Source organism: Desmodus rotundus, chromosome 6 (genome assembly GCF_022682495.2).
Source record: "Desmodus rotundus isolate HL8 chromosome 6, HLdesRot8A.1, whole genome shotgun sequence".
NCBI classification, from domain to species: domain Eukaryota; kingdom Metazoa; phylum Chordata; class Mammalia; order Chiroptera; family Phyllostomidae; genus Desmodus; species Desmodus rotundus.
In genome coordinates, this window is record NC_071392.1 from 61545489 (window position 1) to 61570793 (window position 25305).

The following is a 25305-nucleotide window of genomic DNA, read 5'->3' on the forward strand; positions in this document are numbered from 1 at the left end:
GGGACATTTATGGTATCACAACTTATATTTAAATCTTTTATCCATCTTGAGTTTATCTTTGTATATGGTGTAAGTTGGTGGTCAAGTTTCATTTTTTTGCATATAGCTGTCCAGATCTCCCAACACTCTTTGTTGAAGACACTATTTTTACTCCATTTTATGCCCTCTTTGTCAAATATTAATTGACCGTAGATACTTGGATTTATTCCTGGTCTGTCTATTCTGTTCCATTGACCTATGTGTCTGTTCTTATGTCATTACCAGACTGTTTTGATTACAGTGACCTTGTAATATAGTTTGATGTCAGGTATTGTGATCCCTCCTACTTTGTTCTTCTTTCTCAAAAAAGCTGAAACCATTTGGTGTTGCATATGGTTCCACATAAATTCTTGAAATAAGTTTTAACATTTACATAAAGAGCTTATCCTTTTGAGACTTCTGTCATTTTACCATTCTAGTTTTGTCATTAGAGTTCCTATGTAATCTCTACATTGTTCTTTTTCATATAACTGTAGACTTTAATTTTTATATTTTAAATTGACAGAATTCTTTCTTTTGATTGAGGTACCATCTCTTTGTTATATTTCAACTAGCAGCAGCTCATCACCTTTGCTCTTACTTGTTGAAGGTTAACATTTACTATAAACTCTTCATTAAAACTGAAATTCAAAATTATCTTTAGAAAGGAAAAGAGAGTTGACTTTAGGCCAAAAGCAAATCCTCAAGACAAATCAGCAGGAATGTTTGTATTTATAGCTAATCTTCCCTCCTGTAAGATGAAGCAACTGTTTGGAGTGACCCACACTTACAGTGGTAGCACACACAGCGTGCTGTATCAGAGCATGGTCTATGTGTGGTTTCTGACCCTGGCTCTGCTACTTTATTGCTACTATGACTTGGGTCAATTTCCTAAATTTTCTGTGACTGTCTCTATATTGGTAAAATGGGGATAATATCAGAACTGCTTCTTAGGAATGTTATAGGAAGTGAATGAATTAATATTTAAAGAGTATAAAGAGAGTTTAGTACAAAGCAAGTTTCTTAAATAGTGTTTTTAAAAATGAAAGAGTGATAAAAACAACACTTCCCTAAGATGACACCTATCCTAATTCTGATAACAGCAAATAAATACTTCTTCATTAATGCTAGGCTTCCCTTTTATGTAAAACCACCACTCATACCCATTAATTATAGAAATCTTGTTATAAGAGATAGGCTAGAAAAAGAGTGATCTATTTAGAGCTAAGAAATTTTTGTTTTCATTTCCTTTGTTTACTAAAAATACAGAGACATTTTAATAGACTTAAATTATCTAGTAGATCTTGTTGGCTAACTGTATGAGTGTGGAGAAATTTTATTCTTGGCATAGGGCTTGTGATTTCCAGATGAAAAATGTCATTATTGTCCACGATCTGGAAGAGATTTTAATTGTCAAATGAATACATCCTGAGTGGCAATGAGTAGTTTAGTTTGGAATGTCATTCCCACCCTTCTTCATGTGGGACTGACACCTTTCCACACTCAACTAATTGGCATATATGAAAGCATGACAGTTTCAAAGATTGGTGAGGATATGAAATAATGAGCATTTTCATACTTGATTGGTGGAGTAAATTTTGGAGCAGTCATTTTGGAAACAAATTTAGAATTACCTAATAAGATATGCACATATACACATCCTGTGACCCAACCATTCTACTGCTAATTATTTAACATGTGCTCTACCAGACTTTCACAAAAGTATTTCAAACAGTCATGTTTGGAATCCCAAAGACACTGGAAATGAACAAAATATTCATAAATAGTATGATGGATAATAAACTATGGTCCATTAAATCAAAGGAATATAATACACCTGCAAAATAGATGAACTATACATACATGAATCAACAAGCATAAATCTGAAAAACATAATGTTGAACAAAAAATGCTCTTCATATGGTTTATTTTACTTTCTGGTCGATTATGTAGGATGTTTATATATGTTTTGTGTTTCTTTCTTTTTCCATTTATGTGCTCTCTTTTCAATTGAAAAGTAAGATTGCTATGTCTACTGTATCCTGCCCTGCTTTGTTCTGTGAATTCCTGATTCTCTACAATTTTCACTGCTCTAAACAATGAAACGCAAGAGGAAGAATCATTCAACATTCACGACAGTGATTATATCTCAGAACAGGAAGATATACTTAGGAAGGGACCAAAGGAGGCTTCGAAGATATTATAACCCTCAGTCCAAAGACTGGACAAGATGACCATTCTTTCCCCTTTAAAACTGATCCATTTTGTAAATATTTTTTTAATGTAAACAATGTCCAAGTAATCACATTTTCTAACTATCTATATCTAACCATTATTAACTGTTTGGCTTTGATCCCAACTTTTAAAAATGTATATAAATTTTAATGAAATTTGTATTATACAGATGACCAACAAACATGAAAAGATGCTCCACATAACTGTCAGAGCAATGCTAATCAAAACCACAATGAGATGTCACCTCCCAAGTGTCAGAATGGATATCATCAATAAATCAACAAGTGTTGGTGGGGATGTGAAGAAAAGGAAACCCTCATGAACTACTGCTAGGAATGGATATTGGTGCAGCCACTATGGAAAACAGTATGGAGTTTCCTCAAATAATTAAAAATGGAACTGCCTTATGACCCAGTGATTCCACTTCTGGGTATCCACAAACACCCAAAAATCTAATTTGAAAGGATATGTGTACCATTATGTTCATTGCAGCATTATTTACAACAGCCAAGATAGAGAAGGAACCCAAGTGCCCATCAGTAGATGATGGATAAAAAAGAAGTGGTACATATGTATTCAACAGAATAGTATACAGCCATAAAAAAGAGTGAATCTTACTACTTGGACCTTGAGGGTATTATGCTAAGTTATTTAAGTCAAAGACAATTACCATATGATTTTACTTATATATGGGAGCTAAGGAACAATATAAAGAAAAAACAAAACTGAAACACACTCATAGATACAGAGTACAAACTGTTGGTTGACAGAGTTTGGGGGTTGGTTAAAAAGGTGAAGGGATTAAGAAATGCTGATACAAATAGTCACAAGGATGTTAAGTGCAGCATAGGGAATATGTCAATAATATTTTAATAACTATATATGTTGCCAGGTGGGTAATATATATATTGGATGGTAAAGCATATGATTGTCTAACCACAATGCTGTACACCTAAAACTAATACAAAATAATACTGAGTAGAAACTATAATTGAAAATCTTATGCCACACACAAAAATAAACTCAAAATGAATTAAAGATTAAATGTTAGATTCAAAACCATAAAAATCCTAGAAGAAAACATAGGCAGTAAAGTCTCAAACATTCCTTGTAGCAACACTTTTTCTGATATATCTCCTCAGTCAAGGAAAAGGAAAAAAAAAGAAATGGGAGTACATCAAACTAAAAAGTATTTGCACAGCAAAAGAAACCATCAACAAAATGAAAAGACAATTCACTCAATGGGAGAACATATTTGCCAGTACATTGGATAAGGAATTAATATCCAAAATTTATAAAGAACTTTTAAAATTCAACACCAACCCCCCCCCAAATCCAATTAAAAATGGGCAAAGGACTTGAGTAGACATTTCTCCAAAGAGGACATACAGATGGCCAATAGACATATGAAAAGTTGCTCAAGGTCACTTATCAGAGAAATGCAAATTAAAACCACAATGAGATATCACCTAACATCTATCAGGATGGCTATCATTAAAAAATCAACAAACAACAAATATTGGCAAAGATGTGGAGCAAGGGACCCCTCATGCATCGTTGGTAGGAATGCAAATTGGTGCAGCCACTGTGGAAAGCAATGGAGTTATCTCAAAAAATTAAAGATGGAACTGCCTTATCACCCAGAGATTCCACTTCTGGGAATATATCCAAAGGAACACAAAAAGTATTTCAAAAGAATATATGCAACCCTATGTTCATAGCAGCGTTATTTACAATAGCCAAGATTTGGAAGCAGCCCAAGTGTCCATCAATAAATGAATGGATAAAATAGCTATGGTACAATTGCACAATGGACTACACTACTTGGCCATAAAAAGGAAGAAAATTTTACCCTTTGTGACAGCGTGGATGGATTTGGAGAACATTATCCTAAGTGACATAAGCCAGTAAGAGAAGGACAAATATAAGATTTCACTCATATGAGGACTCTAATGAACAAGCTAAACTAACAAGCAAAATAGAGACAGACTCATAGATAGAGAGCAGGCTGACAGCTCTAGGGACAGGGATTTGGGGGATGTAGAGGGATCAAGCAAAAAAGGAAAAGAACTCAAGGTGTGGACAACATTGAGGTGACTGTGGAAGGTGAGAAGGGTGGGTGGAGGTGGAAGATGTTGGGGGGGTGGAAACTGGTAAATAAAAATAAATTCAAAAAGAAAAATAAATATAAAATTTAGAAAATTTAGAAATAAAAAATTTTATATTTAGATCTGCACATATAGTTCTAAGTATGATATATTTTATGATAAATACATAAAGAATTTACTGTATTTTGCCAGGTATAATGCACACCTACATTTTTGGCTCAAACTTACAGGAAAAAAATATTTCACTTTAATTTTTCAACTCAATTATTTATTTATATTTAGAAACAAAACCGATTATCATATTCCAGGGTGTTATTTTGCATATGGATATTGTTATTGCTTTCTAGAGTTACACTTTTAACATGAAGCATAAATAAAAGAATTAAAAGCATTTATATAGATACAGAATTAGTACTACCTATGTATAATGTGCATCCTTATTTTTCCCTCAAAACTTAGGGCAATAGAGTGCGCATTGTACATGGCAAAATACCATAATGTAACTATTAGGGCATTTTAACTATTCTCAGGTTTTCTTATCTTTTTAAAAATATTTTTAAACTATTCTATTCTCAGGTTTTATCTTTTAAAAATATTTTATTTATTTTTTTTATAGAGAAGGAAAGGAGAAAGGGAGAGAAACATCAATGTGCGGTTGCCTCTCGCACTCCCCCTACTGGGGACCTGGCCCACAACCCAGGCATGTGCCCTGACTGGGAATCAAACCAGTGACCATTTGGTTCACAAGCTAGCACTCAACCCACTGAGGCACACCAGCCAGGGCTATTCTAAGGGTTTTTAAATTACTAATTTAAATGTTATTCATTTTCAAGTGAGTTTTTGATTCCCCTGTTCAGTCTTTTTCTTTTTAAAGATTTATGTATTTTTAGAGAGAGGGGAAGGAAGGGAGAAAGAGAGGGAGAGAAACATCAATGTGTGGTTGCTTCTCGCACTCCTGCAGCTGGGGACCTCTCCCCCTGACATGTGCCCTAACTGGGAATTGAACCAGTGACCCTTTGGTTCACAGGCAGGCACTCAGTCCACTGAGCCACACTACCTGGGGTGCCCCCCATTCAGTCTTGAAATACAATCAATCATTCAACAGAGGAAAAGAAAGGTAAGGTCAACAGTGTTGTTAGAATTAGTTAATATGAGTATTCGATTGAAAGTATATTGACTAGAATTAGCTTGCTACAAATGAAACACTATTTTTATAATAATAATGATAATAAAGCTAGCTGCTTATAACATGTTGAATATTTTAGAAATCATGGTAATACAATCCTTTAAAAGCTCAAATATACAAAAATATGTAAGATCAATATTAGGATAAAAATGTATTAAAAATGTAGAAAGAGATAAACCACAGATACATTCTAGAAACCTGAACTTCCCAAGGTTGTGAATGTGGATTCATATGATTGCTTTCAGCATTCTCCTGATATGATTGGCAACTACTAAAACAAGAAGAGAATATGGAAAGAAACCTGCAGACTCTTACAACTCTATGATCTTTTTCTGGTTGTTCCGTAGATTATTGTATGTGAGAGTAGTCTTGGCACCAAGAAGAATGAAATAAAAGATTGGTGTGTTCTTTTAGCCTTTAATTCTACAATCAGCTCTGGAGTTCCCTTTCTGAGTTATTTTCTGACCCTCCCTCCTTTTTGCCATGTGGCATTTAGAATATCACCTTGTGTTTCCATATTTCCCACTTTTGCAAAGTTAGAGACTCTATGAAGTTCGAGACTACAAAGAAATAGGCATATCCAAGCAGTTGAGGAGTTTATTATAGGATGATCACACAACTTACTGAAACTCATCAAAGGCGCTCAGTTTTAAAGCCACTACAGAAACACAAAGTGTGTATGACTGTGCAAGGGGGTGTTCTGTATTGTTGCTTTTGCTGTCAGCAGAATCCCCTCACTGAAGCTTGCATGTGTAAACTACCAAAACAAACAAACAAACAAACAAACCCAGACAAACAAACCCAGAAATAGTCCTGGTAAAAATTTGCAAATATTTCTGAAATTGGACAAATCACTTATAACATTGGTCTCAAATTATTTTATGTCATGTGTTAAATTCCTCTATAAATATAAATTTTCTTCATCTGATCCTCTTATTTGCTTCAAAATTCTAAGGCAGCAGTTTTCAACTGGTGTGCCACAAGAATTTTTAAAACATTCAATACCCGACTATTTATTCAGTAGTACTGACCTTTCTTCCTTTAGATTGTCAAATTAAAAAAAAAAAAAAATGAGCCCTGGCTGGTGTAGCTCAGTGGATTGAGCGCGGGCTGTGAACCACAGGGTCACTAGTTCAATTCCCAGTCAGGGCACATGCCTGGGTTGCAGGCTAGGTCCCCAGTGAGGGCCGCAAGAGAGGCAACCACACATTGATCTTTCCTTCCTTCTTTCCCCCTCCCTTCCCCTCTCTCTAAAAACAAATAAATAAATAAAATCTTTATAAAAAAATGACAACAACCAACACAAAAATAGCTATCCAGTGTGAATGAATCAAAATTTTACACTTTTTTGTCACATGGGCAAAAAAATATGTTTTGATATGTCACAGAATTTCAGTAATTATTTTATATATGCCATGAGAAGAAAAGGGTTGAAAATCAGTGTTCTAAAAGAAAGAATGTTAGATTGTGATCTGTTTGATTTCTCACTTTTTTGTATCAGTTCATGAAGTTTGGTAAACATTGTTTAGAAAGGGATTATTAGAGATTTCTCAGGAAATAATAGAAATGTAAAGTACTTTGCCACACAGATAGTGGAAAAGCAGTCTTACTGTGTCATTCACATTATATCAGCACAAATCCTTTTGTTAGAAATAGGCAGAAGATCTTGGATTCCAGAAACAATGGTTGTACCCAACCAGAGTGTCTAGGTTTTTCTTTAATTCTTGTGAAACCAAAAATATTTGAGACCATGTAATTGAGTCACTTTTATTGGCAAGTAAAACATGTTGATCTCAGGTTAATAAATTCCAATTAACTATTGATTCAATTATTCAGTAACACACTGTATATGTCATTTTTTTCTCTCCCAATTTTGGAGCAGGTTACTGGAGCAGTTGAAGGACATTTCTATTTTGAAGAACTTTAATGTCATGGAATCATTTTAGCTTATATTACAGAGAGCAATAGGATATAGGGAAGATGGATTTAGAGAAAGTTGAACTTAGGATCAAGGACCATTGCACAATGTGTGAGAGTAATAATCTAACTCACATGCACATACACACGTATACACAATTACAATAATTTTTTTTCAGATGGAATATCTACTTATAAATATCCCTCATCTAGAATTGAAGGTGGGTTTTTTTGAGCTTCCAGCTTCCAAAAGACTTCTAGGACTGTGTGTCATTGGGTTCTGGATTACTTATTTTGATCAACTCATTTTGGTCAACTCATTATTCAGTTTATTGATGATTTATATATTTTGTGTTTCTTCTTTTTCTTACTATGTGGTCTCCTCCTGATGGAAAATGAAGATTGCTGTGTCCACTGCATCCTGGCCTGCTTGTTCTGTGAATTCCTGACCCTCTGCAATATTGTCCTGGGACAAGCTTCATGTGGTGTCTGTACCTCAGAAGCCTGCTGCTGTTGCTGTGGAGATGAAATGGGAGATGACTGTAACTGCCCTTGTGACATGGATTGTGGCATCATGGATGCCTGTTGTGAATCATCAGACTGTTTGGAAATCTGTATGGAATGCTGCGGAATTTGTTTTCCTTCATAAATATTTATCTTTTGTTTGTGTTAAAACTGGAGAGTGTTTTAAAAAAATTGGTAAGGGAGAAGAAAAGCACATGGTAAGATTCTTGTGAAGCAAGCAACCAAGTATTTGCACTGTTAATGCATTTAAAGTAATCTCTAAAAGCTTTTCTTTTTCCTCTAACTAAATCTGCATGGTTTAATATGTGAAATTTTAACTACATGTAAACTTCTTAATAGAATACAATGACTAAGAGACATTTTGACCAAAAAAAGCTAAATATCTCCCCCTTTTCATAAGTATTTCTATTTCTTTTAATCATTCACAGGAGTTTCTCTCTCCAAATGCATTATTTCTCAGTGGGTACTAAAACCACTTTAAAAAAAATGTGTATCTATTAATGGTTAACAGTAAACATTTTTACTTTAAACTTTGGGAAAGAAATCCAAACAATAGTTGGGCACCCAGTGTTTTTCTGCATGCTCTGTTTTCCACTTTCTCCATTTGTTCAGCAGACATTGAGTGCCTACTGTGTATCACCTCTTGCTGAAATGCAGAGATGGATGCCATTCAGTTTTTAACCACAAGAGGATACATTTTAGCAGAGGAGAGAGACCTGTAAAAAATGAACCACAAGGCATACCAAAGTGAGGATTATGGGAGAGAGACTCCAAAAGCTATAGGAATAAACAGAAAAGAACAACTAATATCTAAGGAATATTCAGAAGGCTTCAAGCAGAATGTGACATTTGAGGAAGCCTCTTGATTCATCTGCAGCTTGAATGATTATTTAGAGTTAGAACAAAGTTTTAGGTGAATACCCTGAACTGTGTGTGCCCTTAAGAGAAAATACAGTTAAAAGAAAAATGCCTTAAGTATGTATTTTCTCTAGTTGTGGGACTATAGCTTTAAAAAAACTATAAAATTTAACTAAAAATGTGCATTTTTACACATAATTTAAAAGTTATAATAAAGTTTTGGATAAAAACATAAAGCCTTATTAAACAAGCTATATTTTATAAAGAATGTGAAATAGTTTTGACAAATTACATTTAAATTAGGAGATTTTTTTAATGTTACAATACCAATATTTTAATTTTGTTTTATTCAAAAGTTTTCTTTTTTATTTGAGAGCTGTGTGTATTGTTTGTTTTTTAAGGGGGAGGTTGTATGTTTGTTTTGGTTTGTGTCTTAAGCACTGTTATGTTTTATACATAACACAGTTAATCTTTAATATAAGCCATTGCAAGTAATGGGAGTCTTGACATCCACTACTGTGACCAAATTTCAGTGTTGCAATTTTATGATAAGTTGAACTAATATAATATGTTATAAAACCTTATGGGTACAACAGTAAGTCAGTCACACAACTAACTATGTAGTTATTGAGATAGACGCTTTGGGTTGCCCAGATTAAAGGAAGAGGAAATTTTCACGCAGTGTACTCTTCTAAATTTGATCTTCCCAGAGGTGTAGTTTGGTTTTTTTTAACGTAATGTCTTGTGGAAATGTTGAAAATATTTTTTAGATTAATAGTTATTTTCAATAGGTATTTTTCTGGTTGAAAATCAAGTTACTTGTAAAAACAAATGCATTTTTTAGGAAGCTTTTAGTAAACCTAGCCTTTTAAGAGAGGTTTTAAATCTAAAGCATGACAATACCAGCTATATTTTTTCTTTAAAATGAAACCTAGTTTCTACTTATATCTTTACTTAAAGGGCTTAGAAACAAAGTTAACAAATTCTTGAATCCCCTGTGGACACACATACACACACAACTTTAAATGTTCTGGTTTAAATAGAATTCTAGTAAACATCTGTCTTTCTCTTCCTTGTCTAAAGAATGCGTTTCATTTGTTCCATCAAATATAAGAACATCTTTGTACTATTTCTTACTAACCAGAATCTGAACATTTACCTATACCCAGCATTACCTTCGTGTATTGACATATAAAGCCTTCTAATGGACCTGAAATTGTTAAACTATTTTACTTGTTATCCTGAAAAAAATTCAACTAAATGGTCTGTCCAATATTTAAATATATTCTGCTACTATTCATAATAAAAATATTAGCACTTTTAAGTAACATTTCTCTGTAAGAGAGAACACTAATAGAATTTTTATTTTCATATTTGTACCCATAGTACTTTTCCTCTATTGTCTACTTTGCAGTCATTCCATAAAAAAAACTTGTATTATTTTTTTAAAATTGAAGTAGGCAAATGTGAAAATAGTTACAATATATTTTAGAATTTCTGTATGTAACATGTTTTCTTGAATTATATGGCCATCTTGACTAAGTTCTATAGCTTACAGTTATAGATTTGGTCTCTTTTTAAATATGGAAACAAATTCTTTTAAACTCAACCTGTATTATCCTGAATATATTATTTTGAAATAATAAAAATGACCTCTCTCTTGTGCTTCAGAATATTTTCTAGATATGTATTATGTCATTGATATTTGAACAAATTCAACTATGATTTTAAAACCTGAAGCTTTTATCTTGTTACTTCCCTTTTTGAAATTTTTCTAGGCTCCTTATATAAACCACATGGCTCAACACCCATAATAAACTTGAAAGATTCACATTAGTTTATATTGCAAATCACAGTTGACATATGATTTCAAAACAAGATATTTTTAACATAATAAGTCAAAATTTAAGTTTGTACATTTTTTAGTAACTTGCTTTCATTTCTTTGCTTTGTAATTATCTCCCAACTTATAAAAATTAAGGTAATTTAGAAAAAAACATTTTATTGATTATGCTGTTACAGTTGTCCCAATGTTTCCCATTTTGCCCCGCTCCACTCAGTATCCCCCTTCCCTCGATCAATCCACCCTCCTTTAGTTCATGTCCATGGGTCTTGCATATAAGTTCTTCAGCTTCTCTATTTCCTATACTATTCTTAACATCCCCCTGTCTATTTTGTACCTACCAATTATTCTTATTCCCTGCACCTTTTCTCCAATTCTCCCCTTTCCCCCTCCCAGCTGATAACCCTCCAAATGATCTCCTTATCTATGATTCTCTTCCAGTTCTGGTTGTTTGCTTAGGATTTTTTAGTTGTTTTTTTTTTTTATTCAGTTGTCGATAGTTGTGAATTGGTTGCCATTTTAATGTTCATAGTTTTGATCTTTCTCTTAAATACATCCCTTTAACATTTTATGTAATAACAGCTTGGTGGTGATGAACTCCTTTAGCTGTTCCTTGTCTTGGAAGCACTTTATCTACCCTCCCATTCTAAATGATAACTTTTCTGGATAGAGTAATCTAGGTTGTGGGTTCTTGTTTTTCATCATGTTGAATACTTTTTGCCTGTCCCTTCTTGCTTGTAAGGTTTCTGTTGAGAAATAAGCTGACAGTCTTATGGATACTCCTTTGTAGGTAACTCTCTTCTTTTTTCTTGTTGCTTTTAAGATTCTTTTTCTTCAACCTTTGGCATTTTAATTATGATATGTCTTAATGTGGTCCTCTTTGAGTCCAACTTGTTTGGGACTCTGTGCTTTCTGGACCTGTATGTCTTATTCTTTCACCAAACTATGGAAGTTTTCTTTTATTATTTTTTTAAATAAACTTTCAGTTTCTTACTATTCTTCTCCTTCTGGCATCCCTATGATTCAGATGTTGGTACATTTGGAAATGTCCCAAAGCTTTCTTATACTATCACTATTTTAAAAAATCTTTCTTGCTGTCTGATTGAATGCTTATTTCTTCCTTATGTTCCAAATTGTTGATTTAAATCCTGGCTTCATCCCCTCAACTGTTGGTTCCCTGTAGATTTTTCTTTATTTCACTTAGTGGAAACTTCATTTCTTCTTGGGTCTTTTTTATCTGTTGCCGTACTCCTGGAACATCCTGATCATCAGTGTTTTGAACTCTGTATCTGATAGGTTGGTTATCTCCATTTCAATTTAGGTCTTTTTCTGGGGTTTTGTTCTGTTCTTTAATTTGGGCTATATATCTTTGTCTCCTCAATTTGGCAGCCTCCCTGTGTTTGTTTCTGTGGTTTAGGTAGAGCTGCTTTGACTCTCTGTCTTAGTAGCATGGCCTATTGTAGAAAAAGCACCTGTAAATTGTGTAGGGTGCTTTAGGTAATCACCAGGGTGGGGAAACCCGCTTCATCACTTTGTGGCTCTGTGTGGGAGGTAGGGCTCAGGGAACAGTGCCACTGCCTGGCTTCTGGAGGTTTGCTTGGCACTTGCCCCATTTCCAGTCACTTCACCAACTCCACGTATGCAACTGGAGCCCTTCCAGTGGTTGCTCTGGTGCTGAATCCAAGAGTTGGGGGAGGTTTGTGTGTGTTCTAAGACCTTGCAGTGCCCTTTAAGATGGGTCTTCTGAAAATTTGGCAGTTCCTTCTTCCACCCCAATCCCCACTGGTTTTTACAGTCAGAATTTATGGGGATTTATCTTCCCAGCCCTGGAACCCTGGGCTGTACAGTCTGGCATAGGGCTAGAATGGATGCCTCCCAAGATATCCCTCCCAGATTTTATCCACCACAGTGAATGTGGGACTGCCCCTTTCCTCACTGCCATCACCTCACCATGCCACCCCACATTTCCTTGTGTCTCTGCCTGTCTCCACATCTCCGCCCCTCCTACCTATCTGTATGAATCCTTCTTTAAATCGTTGGTTGTCAGACTTATATACAGTTCAATTTTCTGACAGTTTTGGGTGTTATTTGTTTTGAAGTTTAGTTGTAATCTCTGTGGTTGTGTGAAGAGGTAAAGTGTGTCTACCTACGCCTTCATCTTGACCAGAAGTCCAAGGTAATTTTTTATGCATCATAGATTAAACATGAACAACCGATGAAATTGGGTATTAGGTTTAATAAATTTCACCCAAAAGCAAGTCATCATTAGTATTTTCATCTAGGCTTTTATTTGGCACAATTTTTAAGTAGCAGGAAAGTTTTTATTGTTAGTATTTAATCCACTCCATCACTTTATTTAGAAGTCTTTTGATTTTGAAATATCATAATTTTATTTTTTTGTTTTTTTACAGTGTATCAACTATATCCATTTTTCTCACCTAAACTAGTCAGTGTTTCTCTGAACAGTTCGAGGAGTAACCAAGGCAACCTTATGTAATAACATTCCATTCTTTATCTATACAAACTATCAGTGCCCTAGATTCCAATGCTATAAATGTCAAAGTCAGTTCCTAACATAAATAAGACTCAAGTCCAGAGGCTTTGTGGCTTACCCTCTTGAATTCCAATTCAAATGCTTTGATTTACCCAACCACCTAATGAATAAGTTTATTTATTAATAAGGTTATATTTTCAAATGATTCAAGACTTTATGCCCTTTCCAATTACTTGTGATTTGTGGGCCTGTAGTTTTGTTACATCTAATCTGACAGGCAAGATAAAATTTCATCAAATACTAAAAAAGCATTTTTCTCTTTTACACTAATATAATAAAACATACCATTTTTTTTATTGTTTTCAAAGGTGGTTAAGATATTGATAGGTTTATTCCACACTTAATATTTTTAAATCTAAGATTAGGTACTACAAAGAGAGTCCTTTTAACCATTTTCATGCCCCACTATAACCAGTAACTTTTTAGTGACTTTTCTCTAGGTACTTCAAGAGAGTCATACAATACTCAAGAAGTTTCAACCTAGGAAAGAAGTTTGGCATTTCCCATGAGAAAAATCTTAGTTTCAACAGTGACACTACTAATATTTACTTTCTTATTTAAGATTTCTTGTAGAGATTTTGGTTAAAGTGGAAGGGGTTGTGGAGAAGGGATGACATTGTCATACAGCTCTAAGGTAGAGGGTAGTTTTTGCAAAAACTATCACTTGATGACCAATAAATAAATCAAATTTATCTTCACATTGCAAAATTCCCAATGAATAATGGCCACTTCCTCTACTTTAAATGATGGGATTAAAATATTGTATAAGTAATCAAATTTTAATTAAGTCAATACTCAATCTGGAGGTAAAAAAGAATTATAAGAAAAGCCACAGCCAAGTCCCACCTACAAAGCAGGATTTCTAGGCAAGTAAAAATCTGTACCACCCCATTCTTCGTAGAACTTGAACAATAGTGTAACATTTTCCACTGGGGCTACAACTATACCTCCCAACCTGCCAGATGTCAACATGAGCAGTTTCCTGTTTTCCAACTGACTTGGCTGGTAGTTCTAGTTCCATTTTTTGACCATTATTTATGCCCTCTATGCCTTACCTCAGTGCTCACTAAAGGATTCCTGACTTTCATTGTGAAGTGACCATGAAGAAATAATTTTAGATAACCATCCTTTAGCAAATTACCAACATGGGGTATAGGTATATATGTTAAAAACAAAACATAGCTCTGCAATTAAATGTTCACTTCCAAGCAGATCTTTGTGTGAGTTTCAGTTGAGAATATAATTTTTAGGAAAATAGTGAAAAGCAAATTCAAACAAATTCAAAGTTTAGCTTGAAAAATTGAAAAGGTTCTTAAGTTCTGTCTGATGCATAAAGGGATAGAAGCAAAGGAATTACATTCCAAAGCCAAGAAAGAGAGTGTACAAAAGCAGTTGATTCACTTGACATAGTTCATAGCCTTTCACAAAAGAATAAAAGCCTGTTGAGCAGGGAACCAAAAGATCTCATTATAGGATGAAGCAAAGCCATATTAAAGCTTGTGCACTAGTAACTATGTCTAAAAACAGCCTGCTGTTTTATATTGAACCAAAACATTTCTTAACTTGGTAGGTTGCTGTGTAAAGAGGTACAGAGCCTGTCTGCTGGATGCTATGCCAATTACAGATGCGGTGGAGTAGTGTCAAACACCTACAAATAGTTAGGATTTCAAGCAATCTATAGTGAAACAAAAGTTTTAAAATGTCATCTCAAAACCTAGAAAGCATAGTTCATCCTGTGTGTCTGACTCTTAGAGTCCTGAGATCACCTTTATTATATAATTCAATGTGGATGCCTCAATCAGAATGCACAGTTCTTTCAAGGAATGAATAGTGACTGTGAGATAAGGAGAATATCTTTCAAAAGTAACAACTTCAGATGACAAGGCATCTGTGATCAGCTCAGCAGAAATTGTGTTTTATTGCTGTTGAGGTGAAGGAGGAGGAAAATACACATGAATACATATTGTATTAGATTTTGTTAGATCAACAGAAGGAATAATTGGGCCTATTTACACAATTACACTTAGGTAACTATTTGCCAAATTAACTATAATACATATTCTGGTGAAAGGTAAAGTAAATTGCAATCCAAAAGCAATTTGACTGCCAAAGATATTTTTTACCTAATTATTCCCACATTAGTTCATAAAATTAAATTCTAATCACCAAAGAAAATGAAACAATGGTGAGAATCAGACCTACAGATTAGTTAAAGCAAAGATATGCATTTCTTTTATTCAAACTCAGTGCTTAAAAAAGAACAAATCCATCATCTTGAAATTTGACTTGTAGGTTGACATTAAAAATAATATGAGTAGAATTTTCAGTGGGGTAAGCACAAAACTAGTTCAAGTTGTGTCACTCTCAATTACTGTACTCAGGTGGTGTGCCCATTAAAATTCCCACTTGTGGGTTTCGCTCACTATGCAAATGGGGTCATTACCTGGAGAATTTAATTGGTTATGACACTGGGAGTAAGACTTTTCCTTTCAAAATAAACCTACCCATACACATTTTCACTAGAAATTTGATTGTTATATATACATTGGCTTATTTTGCCTTCTAAATATTTACTAAAATTAGACTGTTTGTTTACTTTTTTCAAATAATTCAAAGTGGATCCAAATTAGTTTGATATGGTTTTATTTATTAGTCTATAAAGCTAGTTGGAATGAATCTTTTCTAAGTCATATTATCAAAATATTATAAGAAAACTTTTTATATTTCACACCACCCATCACACATGGATGCATTTCTTGTAAATAGCATTCAAGAGACTTCTCCCATTTTTCTCCATTTTTGTCCCTTTAAAAATGTACAGCTGCCTTTTGGATATATAATATATACACAGTAATATTGCTAAGGAGCCATGTCTATAATATTTGCAAGGTCTTTATATGCGCTGATAAGGTGGGATAAGGTTATTGTCAGAATTAGTTCTAGAGGCACTTCTACCAAGAGTCTTGAGACAACTGAATTTAAGAACAAACATCTAGACTTATCAGGGCGATCACTTTGTAGGATATATAAATGTCTAATTACTATGTTGTATAGCTGAATATAACATCATACATCAACTGTAACTGAAAAATACATTTTAAAAAATAAAGAGAACAGACAAAAAATCAGTGTAAAAATTGTAGCTCTCCAGACATCTACCATTTCTTTCATTGATTGTGGTGATTTCAACTAAAGAAAACCTGAGTTTATAGCTACCCTAACAAGAATATTGATAATGTCCTGAATGTAAAATGAACACTGAAATTACAGTGTGGTTCAGTGCATATAATATTAAACTGGGACTGGTGATTGCTGGGGTGGGGGATATAAGGAAACTAAATGGTAATGGAAAAGAATACAACATTGATTTTAAAAAAGGTTGGAAATCACTTCTATTCCATTTCCCTAATGTGGTCATCTAATCTCGACTATCTTCATTGTCATCCAGCTTACCACCTCAAGGGGTGGTATATTTCATTGTTGGGCCAATAAAAATTGTTACATTTTTTTTAATGTTAATAATAAACTAGGCAATCAGAAATTTAGTTCCCAGAAACTCACTCTCCCACCAGTTCCCAGAGTTAACTTAAAGTGGGGACAGGATCTCCATAGTATTAATGATATAGTCTCAGGGAAGCTCTAACAATTCTTTGAAAAAGAGAGCTATGCATTCTAAATTTTTATTATTATACCTAGTTGTATGACAAGTATATGCTTAGCTGGACCTAAAGATAATATTTTCTTTAATGTAAACAGGAATTTCCTAAAAGCAAAGAAAAAATAATTGAAGGGTTATAGAAGAAGAAATACTACAAATTCATAACTGGCCTATTGGACAGGATTTTTAACATCTGTAACTATGGGAAATATCCCATAGAATATCAAATGTGGATCCAAGTCTCTAGCATTCATTTTTCTATGATATTTCTAATTGTGCCCAGAGGATAAAAAGGAGTTGGTGCATCCAATAAATATAATAATTTACATGCACGAAGTTCTCTTTGAAGTTAATAGGACCTATGGAAAGGGGAGTATGCACCACAAAAACAGAGTGAAGCAGAATATAGTTCTTTCTTTTTAATATGCAATGGTATTGTGACACATTTGGATTTTCTTACTGCTTATCTCTTCTTTGTATGTGATGTTTAAGTTGGAGTTGAGCAAAGTGTTCCATGTGTAGAGGAAAGATAGCCAAAAATAGAGGGTGTTATGATTGGCAAATACATACTCAGAGACCAGCTTTGTAAAATAATATCCCAAAGTGATAGTGCCTGACATTTGTTGAACTTGTTTAACTTTTCAAGAGGAAACCATATCTATTTTCTCATTTGATCTTCAGAACCCTATGATTCATTTAGGATATATATTTTTACTTCCACTTTACAGATGAAAAAATTAGGGCAGATTTTGTAAGTTTATTTTCTTAGACCTGAAAAAGGTCTACAAATAGACCTACAAAGCTTGATTTTTAGTCCCATATCTTTCCATTAAAATGGAATATGTCTTAAGTTATCTTACATGTAACAATATAATAAGTTATTTAATCACCACTGCTCAGCGTGAAGCTAAGGTGTGGACATGGAGATTTGAAGTCTTGCCTGCTTTGTCTCTTGTCTCCTATCTTTTCTACCCTGAGTGGGTGGGTATCTTGGTGTGTCTGTGAGGGAGACTGAATTTATAGCTACTGTGCTACTTTTCTCTTATCGCATGCGTTGACCTAAAATTTCTCACTGTCCTATGCCTATTTATCAATGATTATCTTTTTATTCCCAAGATGGATGAGGAGTCAAGAGTTAGATATTCTTTCCATGATTGTTTGCCGGTCATGCTCCATTTGTCCCTGCAGATGGGTTCAGTGTCTCTGTCTACTCTGCCCCATGCTCTCTTGCTTTCTGATTCCCATTTTGCTCTGGTTGATAATACATACAGGAATTCAGAAAGTGGGAGGTTAGAGAGAGGGCAAAGTACTGATTTTCACCCCACTCACTGTTGTGCAGTGATTTTTCCACAACCTTTTCTCCAGACAAGGGGCTCCTGTCCAGCAACTGCTCTCCCACAGCTATAGCTCCCTGCTCTTGCCCCTTCAGACTTAGAGAAGTAATGTTTCCTACACTGTTGCTTGTTCCCAGTACTTCAGATTCCCTTTTTGGTTACCTTACAACTGATTGTTCCTCTGTAAACAGTCCCTTTCATTAAATGTTCTTCAATTAAGCCTTTTGAATGAGCCATCGGTTTCCTGCCAGTACTGTCTACTGAGGTGGCAAGGAAGAGTGAGTTTGCATGTACACAGATGTACATGTCTTAATCCCATCTTGTTACTGTGCATTTTTAAGGTCTATCAAAATAATGTAAATCCTGGTGGTCTCTTAGGTGTTTGTCTCTATGACATGGACAGTTAGTCAAATCTAATGTCACAAGAACTACACTAGACACTCCAGAAATGTACTTAGCCATTCCACATTCAATGCTAACATATTTCCATGCTAAAAGTTAACACTACTAACAAGATGGGGATGGGAGAGGTAAGGAAGGAGGGTATCCAAGGTTTACAACTGAGTTTACAAAGCTTTAGGATCCCTAGAGATGATGATGTTTTTCTTAGTTCTGACAACATGAAATTATTTGACCATGATTATCAACATAAGCAGACACATAATAGAAATTTGAGCCTGGAAATTAATCCCTCCAGAAATGTGCATTTGCTGATCCTATATGAATGTAACCAATAGTATTAGAACAGTTTATTATGACATCTCTAGGCCTTCAGAATTAAAGAGTTCTAAGCTTAAGTAGGTCTAGTATCAACATTAGACATGCAGTTCAACTCTAAATTAGTAAACTGAGAACATTTTAATGGACATCTCAAATATCCAATCCGTTAGTTGAGGGACATTTACTAGTCACCTTTTTGTGCCAGACTATGTACTGGGACTAGTGATATCAAGGTGTCCATTGACAAGTTCTCAATTGAGAGAGAGAAAAAGAGAGAATATGAATGTTGATTTTATAGAATTAAAGAGTTATAATAAAGACAGGTATAGCCCTTGCTGGTGTGGCTCAGTAGATTTAGCACTGGACTGCAAACGAAAGGGTCACTGGTTAGATTCCCAGTCAGGGCACATGCCTGGGTTTCATGCCTGGTTCTTTTTGTCCCCAGTGGCTGAGGCTGGTACAATGCAGCTGACCATACAGAAGTCTTATTTGCATCTGGCAACTGTATTATAAAATACAAGCTGAAGGCTTTTGTCTGTTCATGAAAATATTTATTAATTTTTGAAAGTAGGGAGGACAAGGCAAAGGAAATCCAAATCATAATATGAAAACTTAAATTGGCCAAATTTTTTAATGTATATTCTGATTCTGTGAATGTTTTTGTTTTCAGTGAGCATGTCATAGAATAAAAGGAGTCACATACTGAGGCTTTCATATATTAAAAAGTCAAAAGGTTGCCATTCATCTGGATTACATTTTCTTTTAAAACACTTTTTAAATGTTCTTTGACCTATAATATGATAAATTGTACTGAAGTATATAGGTGATACAGATAATTAGAGGTTATTCCCAAACCTACATCTTTTAAAAATATTTCAATGTTCAATATTGTCATTTTAATCATTTCTTCTTTAAAGAAGAATGGTCAAGAGAAGTACTATATAATTTCACTAATACGTGGATTCACTGAACAAACAAAACCAGACTGATAAACATAGAACAAACTGATGGTTGCTGGGGAAGAAGGGGGTTGGAGTGGGACAAAACAGGTAAAGTAGTATCAAGAAGTACAAACTTCTAGTTATAGGGTAAACAAGTCATTACAATATAATGTACAGGCACAGGGAATATGGACGATAGTATTGTTTTAACTTGCATGGTGACAGATGGAAAGTAGATTTATTGTAGTGATCATTTCTTAATGTATATAGAGGTCAAATCACTATTTTGCATACTTGAAACTAATATAATAGTGCATTATTAATTATACCTCAATTTAAGAAAAGAGCATTTGCCTAGGACAAATGACCCTTTGCATAGGGAGCAAAGTTAATATTTAAGGGAAAATATTTTAAATTTATGCTTTCTTAAATTAAAAAATATATATTATTTTGAAAGGTATCAAAGTGTCTGCATAGCTTTGTAATGAAACAGTTACATTCTTTTCTATTGATGTGTGCACTAAAAAATTCCCATTATTTGTAATTGAGATATGGTCTTCCAAAAGTTTTTCTAAATGAAAATATACAGTAGGATAATACATTGCATAATTACATTCTGAGTTTGCATTAGCAAAGTATATTCCATTTATAAGTTTTACAACTAGAAGAAGCACTTAGTTGTCATATATTATGGTACACACAATTTGATTGTTACAGAGCAGACATCTGCCAGAAACATTTCAGCTTAGCATGATGAATTTACCTTAGCCCTTCCAAAACTCACATTACAATGCCAAATGTTGCTTTGAATATATGTTGAAAAAAAGAAATAAATTTGCCAAGGTAAAGTTTCAAATCCTCTCAGAATCACATCATCACCTGGCTAGTTACATATGAGCTCAGGATCCTCCAAGGGAGTTTTGTCAATATGAATGCCACTCAGTTAATCAGACCAACTAAAGAAAAGATATTATTGATTGTGGGTGAAACAAGGAGTTTATAAGCATCACAGCAAGGATTCTAGTATACTCACTGTACATAAAAATATAAGGATATTTATAACATGTTTCTTTTCTAAGCCACTTAAATATATTTCATATGGGAATTTGTATGCAGCCCATTTTTCTGCTTAATGGTAAACTTCCTTGAAGATTTAACTGAACTCTAATGGAGGTCATATTTACCCCAAAATACCTAACTGTAGACATTGTTTGTTCAAATGGTGCAATTTATACTCTCCTAGTCTGTGAAGTACAAGGTTGCAGCAGGAGATGCAAACAATTGGAAAATTGTTCCATAACCACTTAAGAACCATTGACAAGTTCACTTCCAGTGCCTTTGGGAGCACATATAGGCCATAGTCTTCTCTACAGCCTGCCTCGAAAATGCCAGAGGAAATTTTACTGTAATTTCTTGAAAGACCTATGGCTTCTGTCAAGAATTTGCTGCACACTTTGAAAAGATTTCATGGAGTATACATGACTACATGATAGGCTTCTTATATCCATAGCAACATTTAAAGTCTAAGATGCAGAATAAAGACTAAAGACTTCTGCCTTAATAATACCAAAGAACCACATCCACATAGGCAAGATTGTGTGCAAGGTTCGCAGTTTAACTAACATAAAATTCAGCTGCTGCTTTCATTTGAGAAATGTGGCAGATAAAAGCAGTTTCAATATGCACCATTGCATTAATGTAGATGTAGCACAGATATATTAAATTTTTTACTCTCAACACTAGCTCCAAGAAAGTAGTAAAAGTAGTATGTTTGCATGACACTGATTTGACATGTAGTCTGAGAAATATATGAAATGTTTTATTTTTAAAGGACTTGGCTTATGAAAAGTCATATTTAAGAGAGTGTGGAATCAATTCACAGGGATAGTTTATAGTCTAGGAACTTGTCCAAGGTAATGGAAAAACTCATATATATAAAGTTATGACATAATAAATATTAATAACCTATACTAAACTTCATCAAGGGAGAATAATAAAAAAAATCAAACAATCTCTTTCCAAGTTTGTATCTGCAACATATCAATAGTATTCATTTAGCTTAAAACCTGTCTTGATATCATTTTCTAATTTCCCTTTCATATCTTCTTGTTGCTTATAGATCAGTTTGAAATTTAAATTCTACTATATTCAGATTAGCTATATATACAAAAATAAGGTCTAACATAAAAAGATCCCAGAAAACAATAAAGTTTTTTATGAGCGTCGATAAAAACAAGTATACATTCTTGTTGCATGTAATCACCTATGTCCTAGAAGAACATTAAGAATAACTGATTTGAAGAACATTTGCTGACGTTCTCTAGCAAAACTTGACTATAACATAGGTAAAAGAATCATAGTTGTGTTCTTCTAAGACATAGTGGCAAACACAAGGCCCGCAGGCCGAATCCAGCCCTCCACTTTGTTTTATCCAACCCAGCACCTTGTTTCTACCCAGCAGCAGCACCAAGCTCTTGCTTAACTCTTAAGGAGTAGTTACATTTATACAGTCCTAAAATTATATTCAGCCCTTCTAAGGCAACTGCGAGGCTGATGTGGCCCTGGGTGAAAATGAGTTCAACACCCCTGTTCTAAGAGGAGAAACCTATAGCAAAATAGCATAGATAAACAGAATACATGGTTAGGTAGAGAATAGATAAATACAATTATACTTTACTAAGAAAATATTGGCTGTGTATCTAAAACAAAGGGTTTATAAAACATCAGATTGTGAAACTGCGGGCTATCATATCACTGCAGGACAGTGGAAAAGAATACTGCATTCATAGGAAAAAAATCTATTAGAACTATGGGAAACTTTTTAAGAAAAATATGAATTCATAAAGTTTGAATATCATAACAAACTGGTATCTCTCCAACATATGTTCCACATTAAAGTTTTTTAAAGTTTCAAATCTTTTCTACTTCCCTGCTACGGTCTAGCTAGGAGAATTAATACTATAAATCAAATTCATTTCATCTGAAGTTACTTGTATGATGAACCATGTTGAGCTTTTTAATTGTGAAAGTTTCACAGACGTTTTAGTGGCCTGATAGTTGTGCATGGGGCTCCATCTCTGGCTTTCAGATCATGTAAAACATGAGATACATAGAAAGTGATGTTCAACATTCTTTATTAGACATAGCCTTGAGAATCAAGATTATCAAAAAGAAGTTCTAGTTGTAAAACATTTTCAAAGTTGAAATTATTATTTAAATTACTTAACACTATTGTGTACATGTGCCTTTATGTAGAAAGTAATTTTTTAATAATTTGAAATGTTAAATTTAACTAATACTGATAATGCAGCAGTTTATATAAATAAAAATATTTTTTAAAATAGCGCTATTAACCTGTTGGCTATATAATTTTTGGCTATAGGAACATCCCTGAACCTGAATACCTGTTTGCATCATCTGTACCTTCTCTTTGCATTCTACCGGTGGACATTTTTCTTCTTTTGACTTATGGCTTTCCATTTATTTAGTTATATTTTCATTCATCACTCCATTTCTCCAAAATTGCATGTTTATAAATATCCTCCCCTAAGGTCATTATTCTTTTTGCCCTGTGTTTTCTTCAATGTCTAATTCTCTCTTGACATTCTCAGTGCTTTTCAGTTAAGTTTGGTACACATTTCTAAGTGGCTACTTTTTTTGTAGGTAATGGGAAGACAAGATAAATCATAGTTGGCTTCTGCATTTTTGGAGCACACAGTAGACCAGGCTTGTCAAACTCATTTTCACCGAGGCCACATTAGCCTCGCAGTTGCCTTCAAAGGGCCGAATGTAATTTTAGGACTGTATAAATGTAAGTATTCCTTAACAGTTAAGCGAGAGATCAGCACTGCTGCCGGGTAGAAACGAGGTGCCAGGCCGTGTAAAATGAGGTGGAGGGCTGGATTCAGCCCAGGGGCTTTGCGTTTGCCCTGTGCAGTAGACTGAAGGAAACAAATGTGAGTAAATTATAAAAATGCATTGTGGGAAGACAGAGAAATGTGAAAATTGCATGGGATTACAAATGACTGAGGTTTAGCAGGAAACTGAATTATGATAAAAATATTATTTCAACCACTTCCTGAAAGATGATTTCAAGTTTCCCAGGTGAAGAAGAGAGAGAAGTGAAGACAGTACAAGCAGAAGGAATAGCTTCTACAAATATATGAAGCTGTGAAGAGCATAGCATGTCCCAAGACCAGAAAACATACATGTCTAAAAAACAACTTATATGGGGGAGACAAGATAAGACTGAGAATATAAATTGTGCGCAAATTGGTTTTTTAATGTCATAACAATTCAGGTTTTATTCTCTGTGATTGCTGGGGCAGATGGTGGAGAATATAGGGGGGATAAATGGTGATGGATGGAGACCTGACTTGGGGTGTTGAATGCACAATATGGTATACAGATGATGTGTTGTAGAATTGTGCACCTGAAACATGTATAATTCTGTTAACCAGTATCACCCCAATAAATTCAATAAAAAGGAAAAAAGGTGTTATTGAGGTTGTTACTGTAGGCAGTAAGACTCAGTTATACCAATACTAGCTGAGAACGGCACACAAAGCTTCCCCAAAATGTGTGCCTGAAAGAGAGGAGGCAGGGACATTAATCTATGAACTCCTATCCTACTCCATTGGCTGACATTTCCTTTGAGGGTGTTAAAGCCCCACACTTCCAAGCTGTACTTGCTCTGTCCACCCTCACTCCCAGTGTCTGAGCTCAAAACCCCGGTTCAGAAAGCTAGTAAGGGGTTAGTTGATCTCAGAGTTCATCAGCATGAAATAGGTAGGATTCCACATGGAACTATTTGATTCACAGCTGAAAACAGAGGTGGAATTTAGAGGATGTAAGTAGGGCACCAGATGTGTTTGCTCTAAAAGGTCACCACAAGTGAGTCCTAGGTGAATCTACTCAACTTGATGAGATCACCAGAGCAAATATGAAATAGACACCTCCTGACAGCCAAATTTCAGAGTAAACCCATAGAAAGTATGAAATATAGTTGTATTTATTTTTACATGTACTTTTCTAAGAAATAAGTCCAAAGTTTTCATCAAACTCTCAAAATGCTTCTTGATCTAGAAAAGCTTAAGAAACAAAAACATGGGAGAAGAATGGAAGTGCAAGAAAATATACAGTCATATCTTGGTACTCATTGGCTTCAGAACTCATCAAAGCCTATACTCATCCCATTTTGATGAGAAAAAAAATATTTCAGCACTTGGCACTTGCTCAGGATTTGTCACACTTTATAGAACTTGTATGCATCATAATGCTGCCCTGGAAGAGAAGATGCTTCATCATTCATCATACTTGGAACTTGTCAGTTTCAGCATTTGTCATGAGTTCCCAACTGAATTAATGACAAGTACAAAGATACCACTGTATTTTTAGAAAATTAACAT

The 25305-nt window shown here is 34.4% G+C and overlaps 1 protein-coding gene across 3 annotated transcripts in view; it reads left to right on the forward strand.

The window, feature by feature from the left end:
* Positions 1–19691, forward strand: part of MDFIC (MyoD family inhibitor domain containing) — a 122310-nt gene extending 102619 nt beyond the window's left edge. For all 3 annotated transcript variants that reach the window (XM_024555792.4, XM_024555790.4, XM_024555791.4), the window contains one exon: positions 7866–19691. In XM_024555792.4, the coding sequence (XP_024411560.2) occupies positions 7866–8113 (248 nt within the window). In that variant the 3' untranslated portion in view covers positions 8114–19691. The remainder of the gene's footprint in view (positions 1–7865) is intronic.
* The last annotated feature ends 5614 nt before the right edge of the window (positions 19692–25305 follow it).